Genomic DNA, 21844 nt, shown 5'->3' on the forward strand with positions numbered 1-21844 from the left:
ACCGGGGGATAGAGTCAGGGCTGTGTCCAACAGGGCTCAGAGGACAGTTGCAGGACTGAGGTGGGACATGGACACACACCAGCAGCGGTGGGATGGTTTCACTGCCAAAAGACACCACTGGAATGGACACATCTGTTCACAAAATAGGACAAACAAACCAGCACCTGTGTTGCGGCTATACTGAATATTACAATACGTTACACAACAGTTACTTCTGGCCTGATAATGATTCGAATAATATTTAAAAAATGTACTTACTAACTGGCCAGATTTTGTAGATTCTGAAAAAGGTACTAAATATTAAATGAACCAACACTACAAATATTGAAAAGATTTTAATGACATTAATGATTTGACCATTACATTTTCAAAGCCAGTGCCAGTAGAATAAATGAATAAATGCTCTGTTGTGAAATTTGTTTCATATATATCATGAAGGCTGCATTTGTTTGATCAAAAATACAGTAAAAGAGTAATACTGTGAAATATTATATATATATATATATATATTCACATTTTCTTGGTTAAATAAACATTACTTACACAATTCGAAAAAGAAAACAATTCTATTTTATATTTTTACATTAACAATGTAATCAATATACTGTCTATTAAAGCCAAGTATGAATCTCATGAAGTTAGTGTTTTTAAGCATTTTACATTTATTCCAAAATAATAACTGAAGGCAGTAACAATTTAAACAATATATTGTATATGTTAACTTATGTTCAGCTATTCTTTTTAATAGTTAACTTTGAACTATTTTTGAATTATTCGGATCATCAGTCATCAAAGCATTTCAAGTCTTATTTTGACGTAACAAAGTTGTTATATCTAAGTGTATGAGTATATATATATATATTTTTTTTACCTGAATGTCTCATCATATTTCTAACTGGCCCTTCAGTATTAATGTAACATGAAGGCAAAGGGTGATGAGAAACGACTCTTGAATGTGTCCATCACTTTCCCAAGCAGCTGCATGTAACATGCCGCATGTAAATGTCAGGTGCAGTGAGAGCAGCATTCTCTAGACCTTGCCAACAGGTATGGCTATTTAAGACCTCTATCGAGGGGGATATCAGGCATCATTACAGCTGCCTTTTATTTCCCCATTTCCCATCTTGTAATAGGGCCACATATGGCTCTGCTGAATGCGAATGGCCATTTCTATTTTACCCATCAAGAAAAAAAAGAGAAAAGAGTTCATCCTTGAATGGAGTAACAGTCATATCTTTTGATTGCAGAACTGCTGTCACAAGGCTGCCGACACTCCGACTCTGACAGGAGACAACAGGCTTTGTTATAAAAGGAACCACCAAGGTAACAAAAACAGAACTGTGCACGAGTTCAAGGGATAGTTCACCCAAAAATGAAAATTCTGTCATTAATTACTCACCCTCATGTCGTTTCAAACCCGTAAGACGTTCGTTCATCTTCGGAACACAAATGAAGATATTTTTGATGGAATCTGAGAGCTGTCTGACCCTGCACAGACAGCAATACAACTGAAATGTTCCCAATTCCAGAGACGTAGCAAGGAGATCTGTAAAATAATCCATGTGACATCAGGGGTTCAACCGTAATTTTACGAAGCTACGAGACAGAACAGCATACGCTGTTTACGTCCAGCGGACATTCTCCAAAATGGCGCTATAGGTTGACGCGGAGGAGACGAATTGTTGAATAAAGTCGTTATTTATTTTTATTTTGCGCACAAAAAGTATTCTCGTAGCTTCGTATAATTGCGGTTGAACCACTGATGTCACATGGATTATTTTACAGATCTCCTCGCTACGTTTGGGAACATTTCAGTTGTATTGCTGTCTATGCAGGGTCAGACAGCTCTCAGATTCCATCAAAAATATCTTAATTTGTGTTCCTCAGATGAACGAAGGTCTTACGGGTTTGAAACGACACAAGGGTGAGTAATTAATGACAGAATTTTCTTTTTTGGGTGAACTATCCCTTTAAAGTGTGTAACAGAGTCACGGACACATTAAACCGTTGTTCTCCATGGCATTTGAATCTTTCTGTACACAAATAGCATTGAACATATTCAGTGACTGTAGTCCCTAAATTAGTACTTAAAAGTTCTGGGTTCAAAACTAGTTGCATTCTATAGACATCTAAGACAGACAATTTGAACCTCAGTTAAAAAAAACAAGCAAATACAGTATGCAATGCACTTTTTTGTATTCGTTTGTAAAAGTATGGCCACAATACGTAAACCTTACACACATTAATATGAGACTAGTGTCAAAAAATCATTTATTAACCTTGTTTATGCCTTAATTCAACTCTGATGATCATGTAAAGACAATAAACCCAGTAAGTTTTGCATCATAAAGCCAAAAGGGATAGTTCATATAGAGAAGAATTCACTTAGTTATTGCCTTGGCAGCTAGATGTCCAGATATCCATTCACGCAAAACAGTAGTCCCACCATTCAAAGAATGATTTTGAGAACTCAAATATCTCACATTTTTTGGACTGAAAAATCTGTAGAGCACTTTATTAAAAAATAAATAAGCTGCATATTCTGCTTTTAACTTTCCACAGTGTGAGACAGACATTCATAGCAAGTGCATTACTTTAATCTCTTTTTTGTTTGTCAAATTGAGTTTAAAAATTAAGTCTTCATTTATTGACATGAGGCCAATGATGCTTTCAAAAGAGCGTACATTGTATTGAACCTGGAACATCTATTTAAAGATCCTACATTATACTGTGGTCGTGAAGAATAGATGGCCAAATATATATCAACCCTTTGGTACTACTACTGGTCCTTACTGACATTGAGCTGATGGTTTTATCCAGAGCAACAGTATACAATATTTATTACAGTGAAAGTAGCCCTGGAGCAACTTATAGCCTTGCACAAGGGCTCAATCGTAACGCTTAATGAATGGCTCCTTGCTGGATTCAAACCTGCAACCTTCTGGATACCATTCCAGATCTTTAAAGGAATAGCTCACTAACAATTATAAATAAAACACAGCAAAAGTTTAATAAAAGTGGCCCATATGATTTCAAAAACTGTATTCCAAGTCTTTTGACACCATATGATAGTTTTTTGTGAGTAACGATTTACACACCAAGTTGACGGTCGGCCCATGACGGTTGTTGCTGAGTGTCTGTCAGTTTTGCATTGGTCCGGTTGGTGGCATTTTGTCTGCTTGCACAAGTTAAATCAGCGGGAGAGCTCATCGGTTTGAGAGATCACCCTGATTGGCTGTTCAACTTGGCGAATAGTGCACAAAATGGAGGTGACGAAAGCAAGCACACAACAAAGGAACTTGTCAGATGTCTGTGGTGAGCAAGGTCTGAAAATGCTAATAAAGCGCGGCTTTGTTTACAGTTTGTATATGCGCGGTCCTAGCTCTTCTGGTTTCTTGTTTTTAACACAGACTACTGCCACCTAGTGGTATGGAGAGTTGTTTTTCTCTCACACAGGCGCAGAATGTTCGTCCTAGTTGGCTGTTGTCTTTGCACTGTGTTCAAGCATAACATTTTGTCCCAGACAGCAGCAACGTGAGGCGACACCACAGTCAGCTTTTGTTGCCGCTAGTTCTTTGATGTCGGTTTGGTGTGTCACGGCCTTAAAAGAATGGAGTTGAATTATTTAAATGTCATCACACAAAGCTATTTTATGAGTATGTCATATCAGACCACTTTTATGGTGCTTTTTTTGGTCATTTCTGGAGTTTAACTGTATGGAAAAGAATATTTGTGCAAAATAACTCTTTTGTGCACTGCGGTAGAAAGTGTAAATATGCCCATGGACTGCTTTTATGATGTGAGACAATCTGCTAAACTTCTTTTTTTTAAGAAGTTATGCTCCCTGGAAGTAAGATTACCATACCGGTTTCAACGACACTTGAACTATCCCTTTAAACCACTCAGCTGCACCATCCAAATATGGAGTAATTAATTCATATAAAGCACTAAGCGGATAGTCACCTTGTCATCACAGTGGGAGGATTTTGAAACTGTTTGAATATTTTCACATTCACATAGTCTATCTGTGCTTTAACCTTTCACTGCAGTCCGTGATGATGAGCAGGCACACATGGTGCCTTTGATCCACCTCTGCACCGCCCAGAGAAAGAGCGAGAGAGAGAGAGAGAATTAAAATAAAGAGAGAGCACTGTATTTGAGATGTGGTTTGCGATGCAGCAGCAGAATTGTGTATAGAACTTTGTATGGAAAGCCATAGTGCACTACCCCCTTACTTCACCACCATACTGAAGTGAGTGCTCTCCACACTCAGGCAGACCCATCTAAACCTCTAATTGCTTCACAGGCCGAAAGGCGTATGAAAGATTAATTGAAAAGGGGTGAATGTGAGCTTGCTGCTCTGTGCAGGTCTGCAGACATGCTGCTGTCACTCTCTGTCAATCCACTGCTCTCTTCTCCTCTCTCCCTCACGACCTCAACTAGCTCAAACAACCTCAAGTTTTACGGGCTACTAATTAGACTCTTTGCATTCTGATTTAGGTGCACCGCAAAACTTTTTTGTTTGACACAAACTCGCAAAACTCACCTCACAATGATAGAGTGTTGTGAAGTAGTTGCTAAGTTGCTAATACAAATACTACTACTACTAACAACAAAACAACAACAACAATAACAACAACTATTATTATTACTATTACTATAAAAATAATAATAATAATTATTACTATTACAGAGGGAAGCAGTATAAAAATTTGATATCAATATGTGTGCATAATCTTATTATTTACTAATACTTATTATTATTATTATTATTATACTGTCACCATTTTATAAAATAACTTATGTTGTGATATTAGATTGAAATAAATAAATATTATATTATAGTTTGTTTTTGGTAACACTTTACAATAAGGTTCCATTTGTTAATGTTAGTTAATGTATTTACTAACAATATATTTAATACAGTATTTATTAATCTTTGTTAATGTTAGTTAATGAAATACAGTTGTTCATTGTTAGTTCATGTTAATTAACAGTGAATTAACTAATGTTAACAAGCACAACTTTTGATTTTAATAATGCATTAGTAAATGTTGAAATTAACATTAGCTAAGATTAATAAATGCTGTAGAATTATTGTTCATGCTTAGTTCATGTTAACTAAAGTAGTTAACTAATGAACCTTATTGTAAAGTGTTAAACGTTTTTTTTTGGTTGGATATATTAAATAATGTGTTAAGGCCTATTTATTGGATAATTAAATACTTTACAAATTGCATGTCATCACATTTGATTATTATTTTTTATGCATTTAAAAATTGATGGAGGCAAAACGTGCAAAGCTGAACATGCTAAAGCTAACGACAACACGCTGCATTTGAAATGCCTTTTTTTAAACAAATGAATGTCAAATGTTTCTGTGTTATTAAAAATGTTAACGTTAAATGCTCCATTTAAGACGATAGTACATAGTTTACATCATTTAGAATGTAACACTTGTCTTAGAGACATATTTCAAATAAAACAATTTTATTTATATCGTCACACTGTATATATCATAAATGACCATCCTACATTAGTAGATAATGTTGACAGTAGTCAAGCTTTAAATCACATTCAATGCAAAGTCTTTCTGATTTTTTGGAAAGATTTATCATACACCATGTGAAAATCGCAAGTTAGACTGCTTAGAAGCTGCTTCTCAAGAAGCAACAATTTAAGGTATCACTCATGTCCGTAGAACATTTGTTAACATCCCTAACCCTGAGTGTGAGCCATAGTAATAGTAATGCTTGCCTTCACTATTATCAAGCACCACTATGAGACAAAGCAATCCAGGCGTTGTTTTCTCTCTATATACTGAGTCGGAGCAAGAGAAGGATGCTTCATTTGCTTGGATCTTTAATTGGAAGGAGGGTGAAGGTGCAGAAGGTAGATGAGACAGACAGGAATCCTATTACCCCCGGTGTGACTCAATTCCACTGGAACAGCATTGATCATAACCAACACGACAGTTGGTGGAGCCTCGCCTCCACAGCCACAAAAAAGGGTGGTTGTTTAGTACGATTTTTCATATCCTCCCCCACACATATTGTCAGTCTGGCACTTAGGATGGCCTGATAAGATTGTTAATTGCTCTGAACAAGCTTTCCATTCCCGGCGATCCTGAGACTACAAGTAACAGGAAGAGAGAAAAAAACATCATGTTGCTTTTGTGATTTAAAAATCTAGACGGCAAGCAGCGAAGTGCGAAAATCTATATTCCCCAGCTCTTTTCAAAAAGATGATGTCATCGGTCTACACACAGCCAGTCCTGGGAGAAATTCATTATCCAACATACCTGCCACTCATCTATCACTCGCTGAAACCCTCTCTACAAGAATGTAGTCCATGCCCCTGCATACCGAGGTGCACGCCGTACTTCACGGTGCTTAATCAAACTTATGATGAGATACAAAACAATGTGAATCTCTCCCTCGCAACAAACACAGAGGGGGAAACCCAGCCAGCTGCAGTGGGAGTGGAAGTCCCAGGGGTAACCGCTATAGATCTGTGAGCAATATGAAAAATACACGGCAAAGGCGGGATATGATATTCCACCGTAGGTGAGGGTAGGGAGCAAGGTCTAATGGAGGGAAATCCACAGGAAGGGTTTTGGTGCAGCATTGCATTACAGTAAAGTAGACACGACACGATAGACCTGAGATTTGAGGCGATGGAGATGTTTGGGTTGTGCTGGAAGTGTGTTGCTGGGGGATCCAGGTAAGTAACTGCCTGCATTGCTCTCGGTCTAGTAGATTATTCACACAGAGTATGTGACTGGAATGGAAACTCAAAAAAAACTCTGAGTGCTAGAGAACATTGAGAGGAAATGGAGAAAGAAAGCATTTACTCACACACATAGATACCAGTCTTGAGAATCCCAGTTTATTTTAGTCTGATGGTGATTAGTTTCATTAAATAAGTCACTGTGATGACAAATAAATGCATATTTAGACCCTGTCCCAAATGGCAGCTTAAGCCACTTGTGGCCATCTTATGATTGCACACTTTTGTGATATAATGTCGCTTTGACTATAGGGTAGAAGTCTGCTGTGGAACTCTCCTCAGATCTGCCCAAGTGCACACTGAGGGAGCGTAGTGGCTAAAAAGGGGGCACACATGAGCACCCTTCTGAAACCGAAAATGATGAATGGGAGACCCTACGGTAGAGGTGTCCAAGCATGCTCCTGGAGGGCCAACCAGCTCTAACACTCTTGCCTGGACATTTCTAGTCAGCCTGAAGACACTGATTAGCTGATTATGCATCAGCCATTGATAATGCATCAGCCATCGTAAGTCCACAAGACATCAAGTTCATGTAAAATATGCCATTTGAACTCGGAAGCATTTGGACTCGATCTTGAATCGGACTCAACCTACTCAAGTCTCAGACTGGACTTGGACTTGAATGAGCTGGTTTTGACTACAACACTGAATTAATGCTCATATTTAGCGTTAATGATCTGTTCTTTGACCCCATCGCCTGGTTGTGTAATTGGGTGTAAAAAAAATCATATTGAAAGGACTCAAACTATATCTAGTGGCCAGAATATCACAGAGACCACTTGATTTAAGCCAGTAAGCAACAATTTAGCAATCTACTGACCACCTACAGTACAACACTTTAGCAAACACCCAGAACGACCTAGCAACTGCATTCATGCCATGTTGATATTACAGCAATAACAAGATGCTGTCTTGTAAAAAGCATTTATGTCCTTGTAGAGCTCATAATCACCACTTGCAAACTAACAGTTTCTGAGAGCTCCTATTTGACTTCTGCAACGTCACACAAAAAATAGAGCTGGCCTCAGCAGTAAAAAGTAGTAACATTCTTTTATCTTGTAATATTTCGGTTTAATAATTCCTATAATTGACTATTGTTAATGCCTTAGAAATGCAAGATTAATCTGAAAATAAAAAAAAATACAGTTTAATGTAGTTATCACATATTTGGGTGACTAATGTCTAACGTCCTGCTAAAAAGCTCATTTATTAATAAAGCATAACGATTAAAGCATCATTTGCATAACGACTGTTACTTGTTATATTGTGGCTTTGGGAGTTTTATATTTGAGTTGTTATATTTTACTCCAATTGACCCGTTGCAAAGACCCGCCCACTTTAGTTACTGTTGCTACATCCGATGAGCCATGGCGCTCTCACGCCACACATCATGTTCTCACACAGTGAAAAATACATCACGGAGCAAAGAGGAAACTGACAACTTGCCGACAGACAAGACAGAGCAGGTTACTTTAGCTATGAAACAAAGTCTCAACTTTCAAACTTTGTTATTTTTTAATAAATTCAAACAATAAATAGCATTTTGCGACCTCAGTTTAAGCGGCACGTGAACTGATAATCTCTTCCTCTTTACTAGTTATAGAATGAAATAAACATGAATGAACATCAGAAGGTATCTTGTTTCAACCGCGGAAAGACGTCAATACAGACCATTTTTCAAATTCAAGTCCACTGATGTTAATCTACTCTCCTGTCTGGTTTGTTTGTCGGACAAAATGGCAGATTTGGCATTATGATTGGTCAGATCGCCTGTCAATCAAACTCCCGGCAAAGGGTCAATAACAGAAATTTTTTTTGCTGTTAATATGGTTGCCATAGAAACTGATAATTTTATAAGTCTGAGGACAAGAACAGGTCAGAGTGGAATGTCCAGGTTGTTATCTGGTAATTACAAAATGAAGTGTACTGCCCGGTGTATTGATAACTAGTCACTATGAAATCTCATATCATGTCATGTCATATCATATCACAATAGCTATGTAAAAATGTTTACTTTTGTAAAAACAACATGAATTAAACGTCATTTTGCTCAGCAAGACCAACTGTAGCTTCGCCATGACAGTAGCTGATTCAGAAAGTGAAACTGACTATGGAAGAAGATGGCTTATACTGGCTGTAGTCGTGTTTGTGTGATGCTGAAATTGCGATGCATACTAAAACTGTTATGATTGCGATTTGACACATATCATAACTACACATAAACCATAAATATTTGTGTTCATGTGCTTGCATAGAGTGTGTTTATGTCCAAGAATGATACGCTCAACCCAATACAATTCCAACCCGCATCCATAAAGTGCATCTGTTCTTACCCTCACACACAGGGCAGCACTCTCCGGGCACAGTGACAGGATTGAGACAGCTGTGGCCGCAGGCAGCTGCCACACAGCGGGCCTCTCCACTCACACACTGGCAGAAGGTACAGTCATCCTCACGCCAATGGTCTCCGTGTGCCAGGATCTGCCCATTCACATAGCAGCCGGCTAAATTGAGCACTGGGTAGATGGGGTCTATATGAAAGAAGTTAAGAGAACAGAAAGACATGTTGATGATAATAGCTGCCACACATCAGTACTGACATCCTGCAAAATGTACCCTGCTGGAAAAGTCAGTTTAGGCCAGGGCTTCTCAACTCTGGCACCTTGAGGTCCACTTTCCGGCAGAGTTTAGCTCCAACCTTGATCAAACTCACATGCCAGTAACTTTCTAGTAATCCTGAAGACCTTGATTAGCTTGTTCAGGTGTGTTTGATTAGGGTTGGAGCTAAACTGCAGGAAAGTGGACCTCGAGGGCCAGAGGTGAGAACCCCTGGTTTAAGCTGTTTTAGAACATAGCAGATGGCTTCTGAGCACCTGAAGTTTGTACAACTGGTGGCTGGTTTGTTGCTGGTTCAAGATGGTCTACAAGTTTGCACCAGCTAATTATCAGCTTGGACCAGCTAATGACCAATTTAGTATGAACAACAATTTGATATGAGACGAAACAAACATGAAAATAAGTGCAAACAAAATTCAACATATTTCATATTTTAATTAATCTTCTCAAAAACCGTTTTCATTGAAAAATGTGACCCTGGACCACAAAACCAGTCTTAAGCCGCTGGGGTATATTTGTAGCAATAGCCAAAAAAACATTGTATGGGTCAAAATTATTGATTTTTCTTTTATGCCAAAAATCATTAGGATATTAAGTAAAGATTATGTTCCATGAAGATATTTTGTACATTTCATACTGTAAATATATTAAAACTTAATTTTTGATTAGTAATATGCATTGCTAAGAACGTCATTGGGACAACTTTAAAGGCAATTTTCTCAATATTTAGATTTTTTTGCACAGATGCCAGATTTTCAAATAGTTGTATCTCGGCCAAATATTGTCCTATCCTAACAAATCAATGGATCAATGGAATTTAATTTATTCAGCTTTCAGAGGATGTATAAATCTCAATTTCGAAAAATTGCCCTTATGATTGGTTTTGTGGTCCAGGGTCACAAATGAGGATTCCCACATACCTGGAAAACATGTATATATAGTGAAGTCTAATTGTGAAATTGTGGTTTCTAGAACTGGAAAGTCATGTAAATTAATACAATTGTACAACTCCATTTTTCTAGTTATGCCAAAGTCTAAACAATTTCATCAGGTAAAAAAATTGTGTGTAACATTTTTTTTTTAAAACTCTTATCTAGTACATCATGAACAACTAGAAATGTCATTGAATATGGTTGTGGACAGTGGGAGCCCCAAAAAGGTTGAGAACCACTGGTCTAAGTTGTTGATTAAAATTATTTACCTTCTTCATAAGCCAATACTGCCTATGAGTCAGCATACAGAGTAAGACTGGCTTACATTTACTGTGAGCCGTCTATCTTTAGTTGGCCGAATGTATTTGTTTAATTCATGGCAGTAAAACTCTCAGGAAAGCTACAGGGGACTGAGGGAGTTTCTTTTTAATTAACTACATAACAGCAAAATCATTCGCAAGCTAATTTCAACATGACCACAATCTGATAAATATAACATGAGCAGAAAATGTAGCATGGTAATTCCAAGCAGTAATGTATTGGACAACAAAACCTACCCACAAGAGAAGCATAGTAATCGAAATTACATGCTCCCTGGCAGTGTCTTTTATATGTATTCAAACTCTGAGGACTTATGTTAATGCAGTTATAAAAAAAAAGATAAAATAAAAAAACAATTAAGGTGGCTGTGACTCCAAACAAAGAATTAACACATCTAAAAAATAAAATAAATAATAATAATCCAGTTCTTAATTAGCATCTTTGTCTTGACTGGTCTTTTTTTTGTTTTTTGGTAAATTAACACATTCAGTTTTTGTACACGAATGGAACTGAAACGCACACACAGAACTCAATGCAAATCTGCAATAAATACCAAAACAACTTTCCCCACACTTTATTGTCATACTGTGGTATTTCGTTGTGTTGAGCTTTGATGATGATTACATTGCATCTTTAAAAAAAAAAAATTGTAAATGACATACTTTTGCCAAACGTCTCATGTGAGTTTGATTTATAAATAAATAACCTCATAAAGAGTGTCTTTTTCCATAATGCTGATCTATTATTATCAGTGTTGGAAACAGCTGTGCTGCTTTACAGGTTTTTGGAACTTACTTCTTTCAAGGTTCTCTGATGAATAAAATGTTAAAAAGAACAGCATTTATTCAAAATAGTTTTTTTTTATCAATTGAAGTCTTTACTATCACTCTATCAATTTAACATATCCTTGCTTAATAAACAAAATTTTAAAATAAAAAAAGATTATAAATGTACTGTTCTTCGCATTGTCCTTTAAACAAGGTAAATTAGGAAGAAAAAATAAGATTCAAAATTTAGCATAGGTTTTCTCATGATAAATTAGGGGTTAAATAATTAGTTTTTTTCTTTATATAAATTAGACAAACATCTATTATTGATACAAATGGAAAAGTATTGTTAAGCTTTATAAAAATTACAATTAAATTGTGTTTTTTCTTATTTTTTAATCGGTGACAGTAATTATTTGATTTCAACACCAATACATGTTTGATTCTGGAAATGTGTGTCACTTCCCCATCTTGTGCTTATGTTGAATGACGCCAAACACATCCTTGAAAACCTCTGATCACAACATATTTGACATACCCAAGTCATCTGTAGGAGCTCTGCCTGTGACAAATAAGAGGCCTTGGAACATTCCATAAAATCCTATCAAACGAAAGAGTGACAGAATATCAAAGCAATCCATTAAAGGAGGAATTATTAGAAACCTGGAGCCAACAAAAAACACCCAAAGCCAAGTGGGAATTGATCTCTGCACACTTAACTGTTGAAAGATCAGCCAAATGCGGTGCACAGCGTTTTTAATTCCAGTGAATAATTTTGTCAATTAGTACAGGCTCAGTGAAATACCCAATAATCTGGTATGAAACTGTGAGGTTGTCACAATAGACAGGCTTCACAGAGGACTGTGCGAATTTGCTCAGTTTTCTAATCAAAGCTTTTTTCTTGTTCCTTCAGCCTGGGTCTGTCACTCTCCTCTGGGTGACTGCTACAGCTTCTGAGAGCAGCAACTAATTGGAAGGGGCTGCTTAAAATCAATGCACAAAATATATATATTTTTTAAGTAATAAAAGAAATAACCCCCTCCCATTAGACAGCGGGAAAGGAATCAGATGCTAAAAGGAGTTGTACATGTGGAGTTGAGATGTCTATTAAAGGACAGCTCTCTACGAGTGTAATATGTCAAGTGTCTTGTGTTAAAGTGTTGCCAGTGTTGTATGATTGTAATGATACAGTATGCCAGAAGGATGAGCAGAAGGATTCAGAGCTGTTATTAATGAAATATAACGGGCTTAATTGTTTTCTGGAACAGAGGGCATTAGATGTGTGCTATCTGGGCAATTAGCTAAGGAATAGTAGGTCATCAAGAAGTCATTAGCTTTTAGTGTGAAATCCAAGATGGCGAAGAGTAACACACGCAACAGCAATACATCAATATTTCCTACACATGTTGGAAAGCAACTAAATAAAAGTAATAATCAAATAACTATTTGAATACAAGTAAAGTATCTCATAAGGACAGGAGCTGTACTTTTTTAAGGATAGCACAGCGGTTTAAAGGAATAGTTCATCCAAAAACGAGAATTATGTCAAGAAAGAAAGAAAAAAACTTTGCCATAACACGAGGGTGATAATTTCATTTTTGGGTGAACTAACTATCCCTTTTAACTACTTTAGATTGTAAGTAGCTTGTGAATCTGGCAGCTACAGTTTCTAAGTAGTTTCCTCAAAACCGCTCACTACCCTATACTACCATTTCCCCAGCCAATTCTCTACACTAACTCATTCTACTCATTTCCTACAAACTCCCTTTCCCTCAACCCATGCAACCAATGTTATTCCCGTTCCCAACTCAATTAACCATCCTATCCTGCCCATTCCCTACCCAATTAACCAAGACTTACAAACAATATCATTAAATACTTAAGTTCACATTCATACAGTCTATGCAAGCAATAAGGGTTAACAGGATTGGCTTGATCTCTGCAATTAAGGGGCTCACGCTTGGGACTTGACTCAAGCTCTAAAACACCCCTCTGGACCTAATTATAGAAATAAATAGTGCTGAGGTGGTGGAAAGAGTGAAACAACTGTTTATATATACTTTGTATTTTGATTGCAAGGGTATATGAACACACTCCCTACATATGTTTGCTTGAAACTCCATTTTGTAAGAAGTAGTTCTATTTGAAGCTACAGCCTGAAACGCAACATCGCACGCTTTTGGTTTTAAACGCAATAAACCTTTTTTCATTTATCTTAATGACTAATGAGCCTCATCCCTCAGGCACGATGGTGCCGACACAACCACAACCAGTTGTGGCAGAGGTGAATAATTAGTGGAAGCATGAGTGATACTTACGTCAGCATCTTGACCTTCCCAGATGTTCAGTGCACTGGCCTCACCCAAATGGATCTCATTCTTTAAAAATGACACAAGTGGCCACATCACAGTTAGACTCAGTGTTGGTAATGGCAAGGAATGACCCGTTTCTTTGTTTTGTCTCACTGAATGTCAGTGTTTATGTAAAACGACTGCTTTAAAACCCTGCTGCATCTCATACGTTTTCAAGATAAAGCCTGACCCAAGCCGTCTGGATGCAACAAAATATTTGTAGAAGAGCAGATAGCACACTCGCCCCCACTTGTTTTGCTGGCTGTTATGACCTCACAGAAAAAGAAAAATTCCCACAGAGAAATGGTAAAAGGGGGAATCTGGCTTTCCTGTCGCATTTCTGTTTTTGAAGGGCAAGCCATACGTGCTGGTGTGTAAACAGCTGGCCGAGACTCATGGAGAGCTGGTGTCTGCTCTAGAGCTTATCCCTCTCTCACCACAGTAGGACAAGCTGGTTGTTGAACAAATATGCAAAGTTTGTCAAGCTTGAGCTGGTGGCTCCATTTCTCAACTCACTGGGTGCCTTGATTTGGGACTTTACCCATCACAAAGGATTATACAACTGCAGCAAAAATTACTTCATAGTTTTATGGAAAAGTCTTTGACTTGGACTTATTCCGGAATCCTCTGCCATTAGGGATTGGGAGTCGTGTAGGGAGAACGAACTTGAATGAATTCTGTTTAATATTCGGAATTTACTCCCAGAGTTGTAATCCTGTAACGACTCTGACAGGAAAGAAAATGTGGATCGAAGTATACTTTTTGAAAGAAATCTGGTGATGGCCAGGGCTGTTCTTGCATGGAGTGTGGCTCATTTCCGCATGTTCTTCACTGCCAAACAGCTATACTGTTGTGTTCTAAAAAGGTGAAGGGTGCAGGAGGTGTATTAGCACAAGAAAAAATTTATAACTAACACAAAAATGCCAGTTAGTTTAATACCAGTTGGAGACTCTAGCATCAGTTCCTCTCAAGTCTTTATCGACACCTTCAGAAGCACAAAGATGAATGATACTGAAAACAAAGTCACCAAGGTGCTCAGATCCAGTGATGTAAATGACAACCCACTGAGTTCAAAAACAGCAGTCCAATACCACTCTAGCAATTGTGGTTTCTGACAGCATTAGATTTAATTAAATATGACACAAAAACCCTTAAAGGGGTCATATGATGTTGCTAAAAAGAACATTATTTTGTGTATTTGGTGTAATGAAATTTGTTTATGCGGTTTAAGGTTCAAAAAACACATTCTTTTCCACATAGTGGACATTATTGTTTCTCCTCTATGCCCCGCCTTTCTGAAACGCTTCGATTTTTACAAAGCTCATCAGTCTGAAAAGCGAGGTGTGCTCTGATTGGCCAGCTATCAAGTGCGTTGTGATTGGTGGAATACCTCAAGCGTGTGATGGAAATGTTACACCCCTTACCATATTGTGATGCCCTGTCCGGCCGGAGAGACGAGACAAAAACATTAAAACCCATTATAAACGAGGCATTTGTTGCATCCAGTGGGAACATAATTACGGATTATAATGACTTATACTCTCTTTTTACGTGTTGCGTTACATCGTACCGTGTAAACATAAAACCATGTCTGCATTTGTGATCGGAGAAATGACAAACAACTACTAACAATGACAAACAAGTGCTACTCTACACTGCTCAAAACTCGCGTTTGAATCATCAGTGGCAAATTCTTTAAATATAAAAAACATACTTACAGTCTGTGAGTCAGAACAGCCGGCATTGTAGTCTACTCTCCCAGGATCAGAAATCAGTCCTCCATAAAATGCTCTGGACACATCTGAATATTTGGGTTGAACTGTTCTGGAACAGTGTTGTAAATACAACTTAACCACTGATTTCTAGTCGTGTCCTCTTTTGGAAGGCCAAACAAAGTAGTTTCGCTTTCACAACGAAACACAGCGTCACACACGGATGCCTAGAGTGAGCGGAGGCAGGCGGGATTGCGGCAACCACATGTGACGACCCCGGACTGGACTCCGCTTCGTCCACGGTGAAAGCCGATCCTGCGATCCACAGCGTGAAGAGCCATATTGTATACTTTAGTAGCATATTATATTTCCCCCTGAAGTCCACTTATATCGTTAATTTAGGTTTCATGCACCAAAAACTGTTGTAATTTAGTTTTATATGACCATTTTCCTCCTCATTTCAGTCCTTCAGAATTAAAAGTGCTATATTTTGGAATTCTACACATAAATTACTGCCCTACTACCTTATTGATACCAATGAAATTGGCACGTCTTGAGCAATCATGCCTGTCTCTGTGACTGCCAGTGGCTCTGTAAACAGCAACACGAGTCAAGGTGGGGCGGCCCAAGCTTTTGGCCAGAAAACTAGCCTGTGATCTATTTTGTGTGCTGGGGTTGTTAATATCTTTTGATATAACATATTTTGGTAGGACATCTGTGGAGGGCTCTGGGTAAAGGGTGTGTGGTAAATAGCAGCAAAATGGTGGAAGCTAGCAAAATAGCAGCACCTTTAAACAATTATTTTTTTGCTTCTGTACATACAGATTTCTATATGAAAATGACCTCTGTTATTATTGGCTAACCTGCTCTTTGCATGTGAAATGAGACCTAATTCACAGTGCCACTCATTGCACAACACCTGCGAATCAAGGCTAAGTTGTCAAGAAACAAAACAAAACAAAAAAGACGGCGCCTTTGTGTGCATGTTTTCCGATTTTTTATCAGTGAAAGATAGCGGCCGCTGTGTTGGAGCAGACATAAATAAGAGCCGAGTATAAAAGGGAGGGCATAGTGCCTACAGGGCCCGTCAATCATCATAGGATTCACAGCGCACATGTTATGTGAATGGTCCCTCGGTGACTCCTATTCGAGCCCTAACTTAAAATTACTTTCCTCTTCCGACAACGCTTTCTCTGAAAAGAGAAAAAGAGACGCCCGTGGTTCTCGCTGGGCCACAGTGTTATGTTTACGTTAGTGGTTAAACTCGTGAAATGTTATGTAATTTACTGGATGACTGGTAAAAATGTGGTTTTCAAGACTTTTAATCTCCTGAAAGAATGAAAAGCTGTTTAAGCATTTCCTTCAGAGTGACATGTGTCCTAATCCACACTTGTCCTATGAAAGAGTGTGCATTGTTTTTCCATACGTCATTTGAGGCAGAACAACATGCTACTTTGTACAGAGCTTATCCTAATGCTAACCGCTTAAACGTTGACAACAATCAAGCTTCTCCAGAACACTTTCTTGTCGTCGAGAGGAGGATCAAAATCAGCACTCATAACCTCTAATACATCACCCTTCTATCCCTAGGTTGGACAGCTCGTGCAAACCGCCAATTGTGCCCTTCTCCATGACAACCGCTCTCTGGGTAAACATTAACGTAATGATGGGGCTTGTAGCAGTGGGGCTGTATGAATGGGGACTGACAGGTGCACCAGTTCATGTGTGAAGATGCACAAAGCTAATTATGGAACTAAAAATATCACTAATGACAAAGCAAATCTACCATGCGCAAATGTGTCAGAGTGGCTGCCGTTGTGGATGTTCGCATATTCACTTGTTGATCAACATTCTAATTCAATGGAGAAAACAGTGGACTTTAAAGCAACAAGTGAAAAAAGCTATGAATTAAATGAGTAAACAAAGTTAATGCCAAACGCCGTAATATAAATGTGCAAGTCGTGGAGAAGCATAACAAAAAAGCTAAACTATCTTTAGCGACACATTTGCTTGGTACATTACGAGATGCATAAAACTGTGAAAATCCTTTGTGTGGTCAAAGTTAGTTCACGTTTTTAAGCTTTCGGAAAGGAGTTGCGATTAGCTCAGGGTGGGAATGTTCTAGATTAGATGCACACATACACTCACTAATCAGACCTTCTTCTTATCTACTCCCCAAAAGGGTGACATCACTGTCTGAGAGAGAAATGTGGTGCACAAACACTGTCTGAGAATGCTCACTCCCTTCCCATCCTAAACACTTGCCTTTGGAAGTGTGTGTGCGGGCGCCTTGGGGAGTGAGTGAGCGAGCGAGCGACTGGCAGAGAAAGATGGCATTCTGTCTGTCTGACATCTGCTGTTTTTAGAATCATCAAGCTGTGAATTTGTTTAGAAATGGCACGATTGAAATGGCACGATTGGCTACTCAAATATTCATCGGAAGCTTCAAAGTTTTGATTCTTTATGTAGATAAGTTTTCCTGTATTTACACTGCCCTGCTGAAAAACAGATTAACAGATTAAGGTGGTCCAAGATGGTTTTAGGAATAATACTGAATGAAAAACAAAATCTTAAAAGTACTTTGACAATTTACACGCTAGGTCTATTAAACGTTAATAACAGGTATCCGGATCAGTTCCGAGTTTATGCTGACAGTCAAACATCTGGCTACACAAGACTAATGTCCAGCTAATGACCAGCTTGCAATATGTCCATGAAGTGCCAATGAGACACATCTACAGGAAAAAACTTCAAATAAACACAATATAAACTGAATTTAATAAGCGTCAAATCCTCATTAAAGCATGCCACATTGAATAAATCTTATCACACCATACAGAGGATGAAAGTGAAATTAAAAGATTAAAGATTCATAGAGACAGCTTCCAGCAGCCCAGCATTATATAAATCAAAATAAAGGGATAGTTCACCACAAAATGAATATTCTGTCATTATCTATTCACCCTCATGTCATTCCAGTCCCGTATGACTTTACTTCTTTTGTGGGACAAAAAAAAATAATGTTTTTAATATCCTGGCCACTCATTATATTAAAGCATAATGAAAGTAAATGAGGACTTGGGCTGTTGCACTCAAAAATTATGGTTATTATGACTTGTGGACTATATTCGAACATTTCTGAAGTCATACAATAGCTTTGCCAGAAGAAACAGGCCAGAGAAATCTAATTATTCACTAAAAATGCTCTCTATTGGCATATTCATGAGAACCGTAACGGTGTCCGATTTGTGAATTAATCATTCTTTTGAGTTGGATTTTTTTAATACAATAAGTCATTTAATCCAGTTCACAAGAAACTTTATTCATTTGAATGATTTGTTCATGAATTGGACTTCAATTGGTTTTCAAGTTTAACTTACAGATTCAATGATCCTTCACTTAAAAGGTCACTGGAGGGGAATATTATCAGTGAATTACAATATTATACAACCTTTTAAAATATTATATACAATTACAATACTATACAATACTATTACAATATTATATACACAATACTATACTATTACAATACTATACTGTCCCGATCTAGATGTGCTTTTCATCAACTGTAAGCCGTAAGTGTCTTCATTCTTCTGCAAGCAAGTGTGAATGCAGCGCTGCAACCGCTGGCTAATCAGATCACAGACACAGAACAACAACAGCCAGACTATGTTATAATCATTCTAGGTGACTTTAATAAAGAAAATCTCTCCCGTGAACTGCCAAAATACAGACAGCACGTTACATGTCCTGAAGCTGCTGCCAACGATCTGGACGAGCTCATTGACACTATAACATCGTACATAACTTTCTGTGAGGATATGTGCATCCCTACCAGGACACATTTAACTAAAAATAATGACAAACCGTGGTTCACTGCAAAACTCAGACAGCTCCGTCAGGCCAAAGAAGATGCTCACAGGAATGGGGACAGAGTCCTGTAAAAACAGGCTGAAAAAGGAGTTCAGAGTGGCTAAAAGAAACTACTCCGAAAAGCTGAGAATCCAGTTTTCAGCCAGTGACCCTGGTTTAGTGTGGATAGGACTGAAAGACATCACCAACTACAAGACACCATCCCCCAGAACCTTGTTGAATTAACAACTGGCTGACAATTTGAAAGAGTTCTCTTGCAGGTTTGAAAAACCCTGCTTCACACTCCACACCCATTATGACCCTCTCTCCGTGGACACCGCCCCTCCCCCCCCGCACTCCAGATCAGTGAAGATGATGTGCGTCAGGTCTTTCGGAAACATAAAACAAGAAAAGCACCAGGACCAGGCGGTGTTACACTAGCCTGTCTGAAATCCTGTGCTGACCAGCTGGCCCTTCTTCACACAAATTTTTAACAGATCACTGGAGCTGTGCAAAGTCCCTTCCTGCTTCAAACGCTCCACCAACATTCCCATCCCAAAGAAACACACAATTACAGGACTAAATGATTACAGATCTGTTGTTTTAACGTCTGTGGTCATGAAGTCATTTGAAAGACTGGTGCTGGCCCACCTGAATGACATCACTAAAGTTTTCTTAACGAGCAAACAGGTCTGTGGATGATGCATTCGACATGGGACTGCATTATATCCTACAACATCTAGACCAGAGATCCTCAAATCTGGCCCACGAGATCCACTTTCCTGCTGAGTTTAGCTCTAACCCTAATCAAACACACCTGAGCATGCTAATCAATGTCTTCAGGATCATTGGAAAATCACAGGTAGGTGAGTTTGATCAGGGTTGGAGCTAAACTCTGCAGCGCATTGGCCCTCCAGGGCAAGATTTGAGGAACCCTGATCTAGACAAACCAGGGACTTACGTGAGGATCCGGTTTGTGGACTTCAGCTCGGCCTTCAACACTATCATCCCAAACCTCCTCCAGTCCAAATAAACCCAGCTCTCTGTGCCCAGCTAGTAAGGCTGGGAAAATTCTCATCCAGCACCCGAACGATCAGCACTGGCGCCCCCCAGGGATGTGCTCTCTCCCCACTGTTCTTCACCCTCAAATGACTGCACTACAAAGGACCCCACTGTCAAGCTCCTGAAGTTTGCAGATGACACCACACTTATTGGCCTCATACAGGATGGTGAAGGGTCTGCTTACAGACAGGAGGTTAAAGAGCTGGCTGTCTGGTGCCGTCAACAGATAGAACGGACTGTTGAGTGAATCACTGGTACAACCCTCCCCACTCTCCAAGAGTAAAGGTTAAAAGGGTAAAAGGGCTGGCAAAATCATTCTGGACCCCCTAAACCCAGGCCACTTCCTCTTTGAAACTGGCTACAGAGCACTGAGTACCAGAACGACCAGGCATAAAAACAGTTTCTTCACTCAGGCAATCCATCTCATGAAGAGTTAACTTTACAATAAAAATGTAATAGACAACACTATTTATACATTTATTTATTTAACACACTATAGTTCTTATTTCCATTTCCTTGCATTTGTACATAACATAACACATGTACACACAAATACCATCTATTGTTTATTTTGTATATTGTGTTTTTCTTCAAAAAACTGTTGTATATTGCTATTTCCTATTACTTATTATATTTTTATTATCTGTCATGTCACTGTAATTCTATTTGTGCTGTGGAAGCTTCGGTCACCATAACAAATTCATCTTATGTGTAAACATACCTGGCAATAAAGCTCTTTCTGATTCTGATTACAACTTTTTTTTTTGGGCCACATATCCCTTTAAATTATGGTATGTTCATCACACAATGGTATTGTCTCTATTTATGATACTTTCATGTTTTTTTGCATTTTTTTTTAAGTTAAAAAGATTTAGTCTCCACTCACTGCCATTCCAAAAATGATAGACTAATAGACTATTAAACATTTTATCATTTTGTTCTACAGAAGAAAGAAACAGAAGAATTTCAGCATCGGCCGACGTGACCGTTTGTGGTTTTCTCGCATCCGTCTGCAGTGTATTCATCTGTTGCGTCAATTTGTTCATGCCACGACAGTCTCGAGAAGGTCACTTATCTAATGACGTCCGTGTGATATCTTTTGAATATTAATCAGTTTCTGTCCATCCAAGGGGATGAGTTCATTTTCTCTCTTTGTCGCTCCTTCATGTTCTCCCTCACCCTCTCAGCTGTGGAATATGAGATCAGCCTCTACACTGTACACAGCCATCGGTGGCCAGATGTTCAATTAGGCTGTATTTCTGTTCGGAGCTTTGATGCTCCCCGCACTGCTCTCCGGCCTCAGTGCTTTGTTCTCAAATCAGCCTAAGGCTAATTTCACCACCCGCAGTGAAGACGACACACAACCTGGCACTACACACCACACCGCTATTTATGCTAGCTTGTTTATATATATATATATATATATATATATATATATATAT

General features: G+C 38.4%; 1 protein-coding gene across 1 annotated transcript in view; it reads right to left on the reverse strand.

Annotated features, from left to right (window-relative positions):
- LOC107602268 (cysteine-rich motor neuron 1 protein-like) overlaps positions 1–21844 on the reverse strand; it is a 134447-nt gene that overhangs the window by 22051 nt on the left and 90552 nt on the right. The window contains exon 6 of the mRNA XM_016294728.1: positions 9123–9320. Within this exon, the coding sequence (XP_016150214.1) occupies positions 9123–9320 (198 nt within the window). The remainder of the gene's footprint in view (positions 1–9122; positions 9321–21844) is intronic.

The sequence above is a fragment of the Sinocyclocheilus grahami genome, unplaced genomic scaffold (genome assembly GCF_001515645.1).
Source record: "Sinocyclocheilus grahami isolate Dianchi unplaced genomic scaffold, SAMN03320097.WGS_v1.1 scaffold323.1, whole genome shotgun sequence".
Classification (NCBI taxonomy): Eukaryota; Metazoa; Chordata; class Actinopteri; order Cypriniformes; family Cyprinidae; genus Sinocyclocheilus; species Sinocyclocheilus grahami.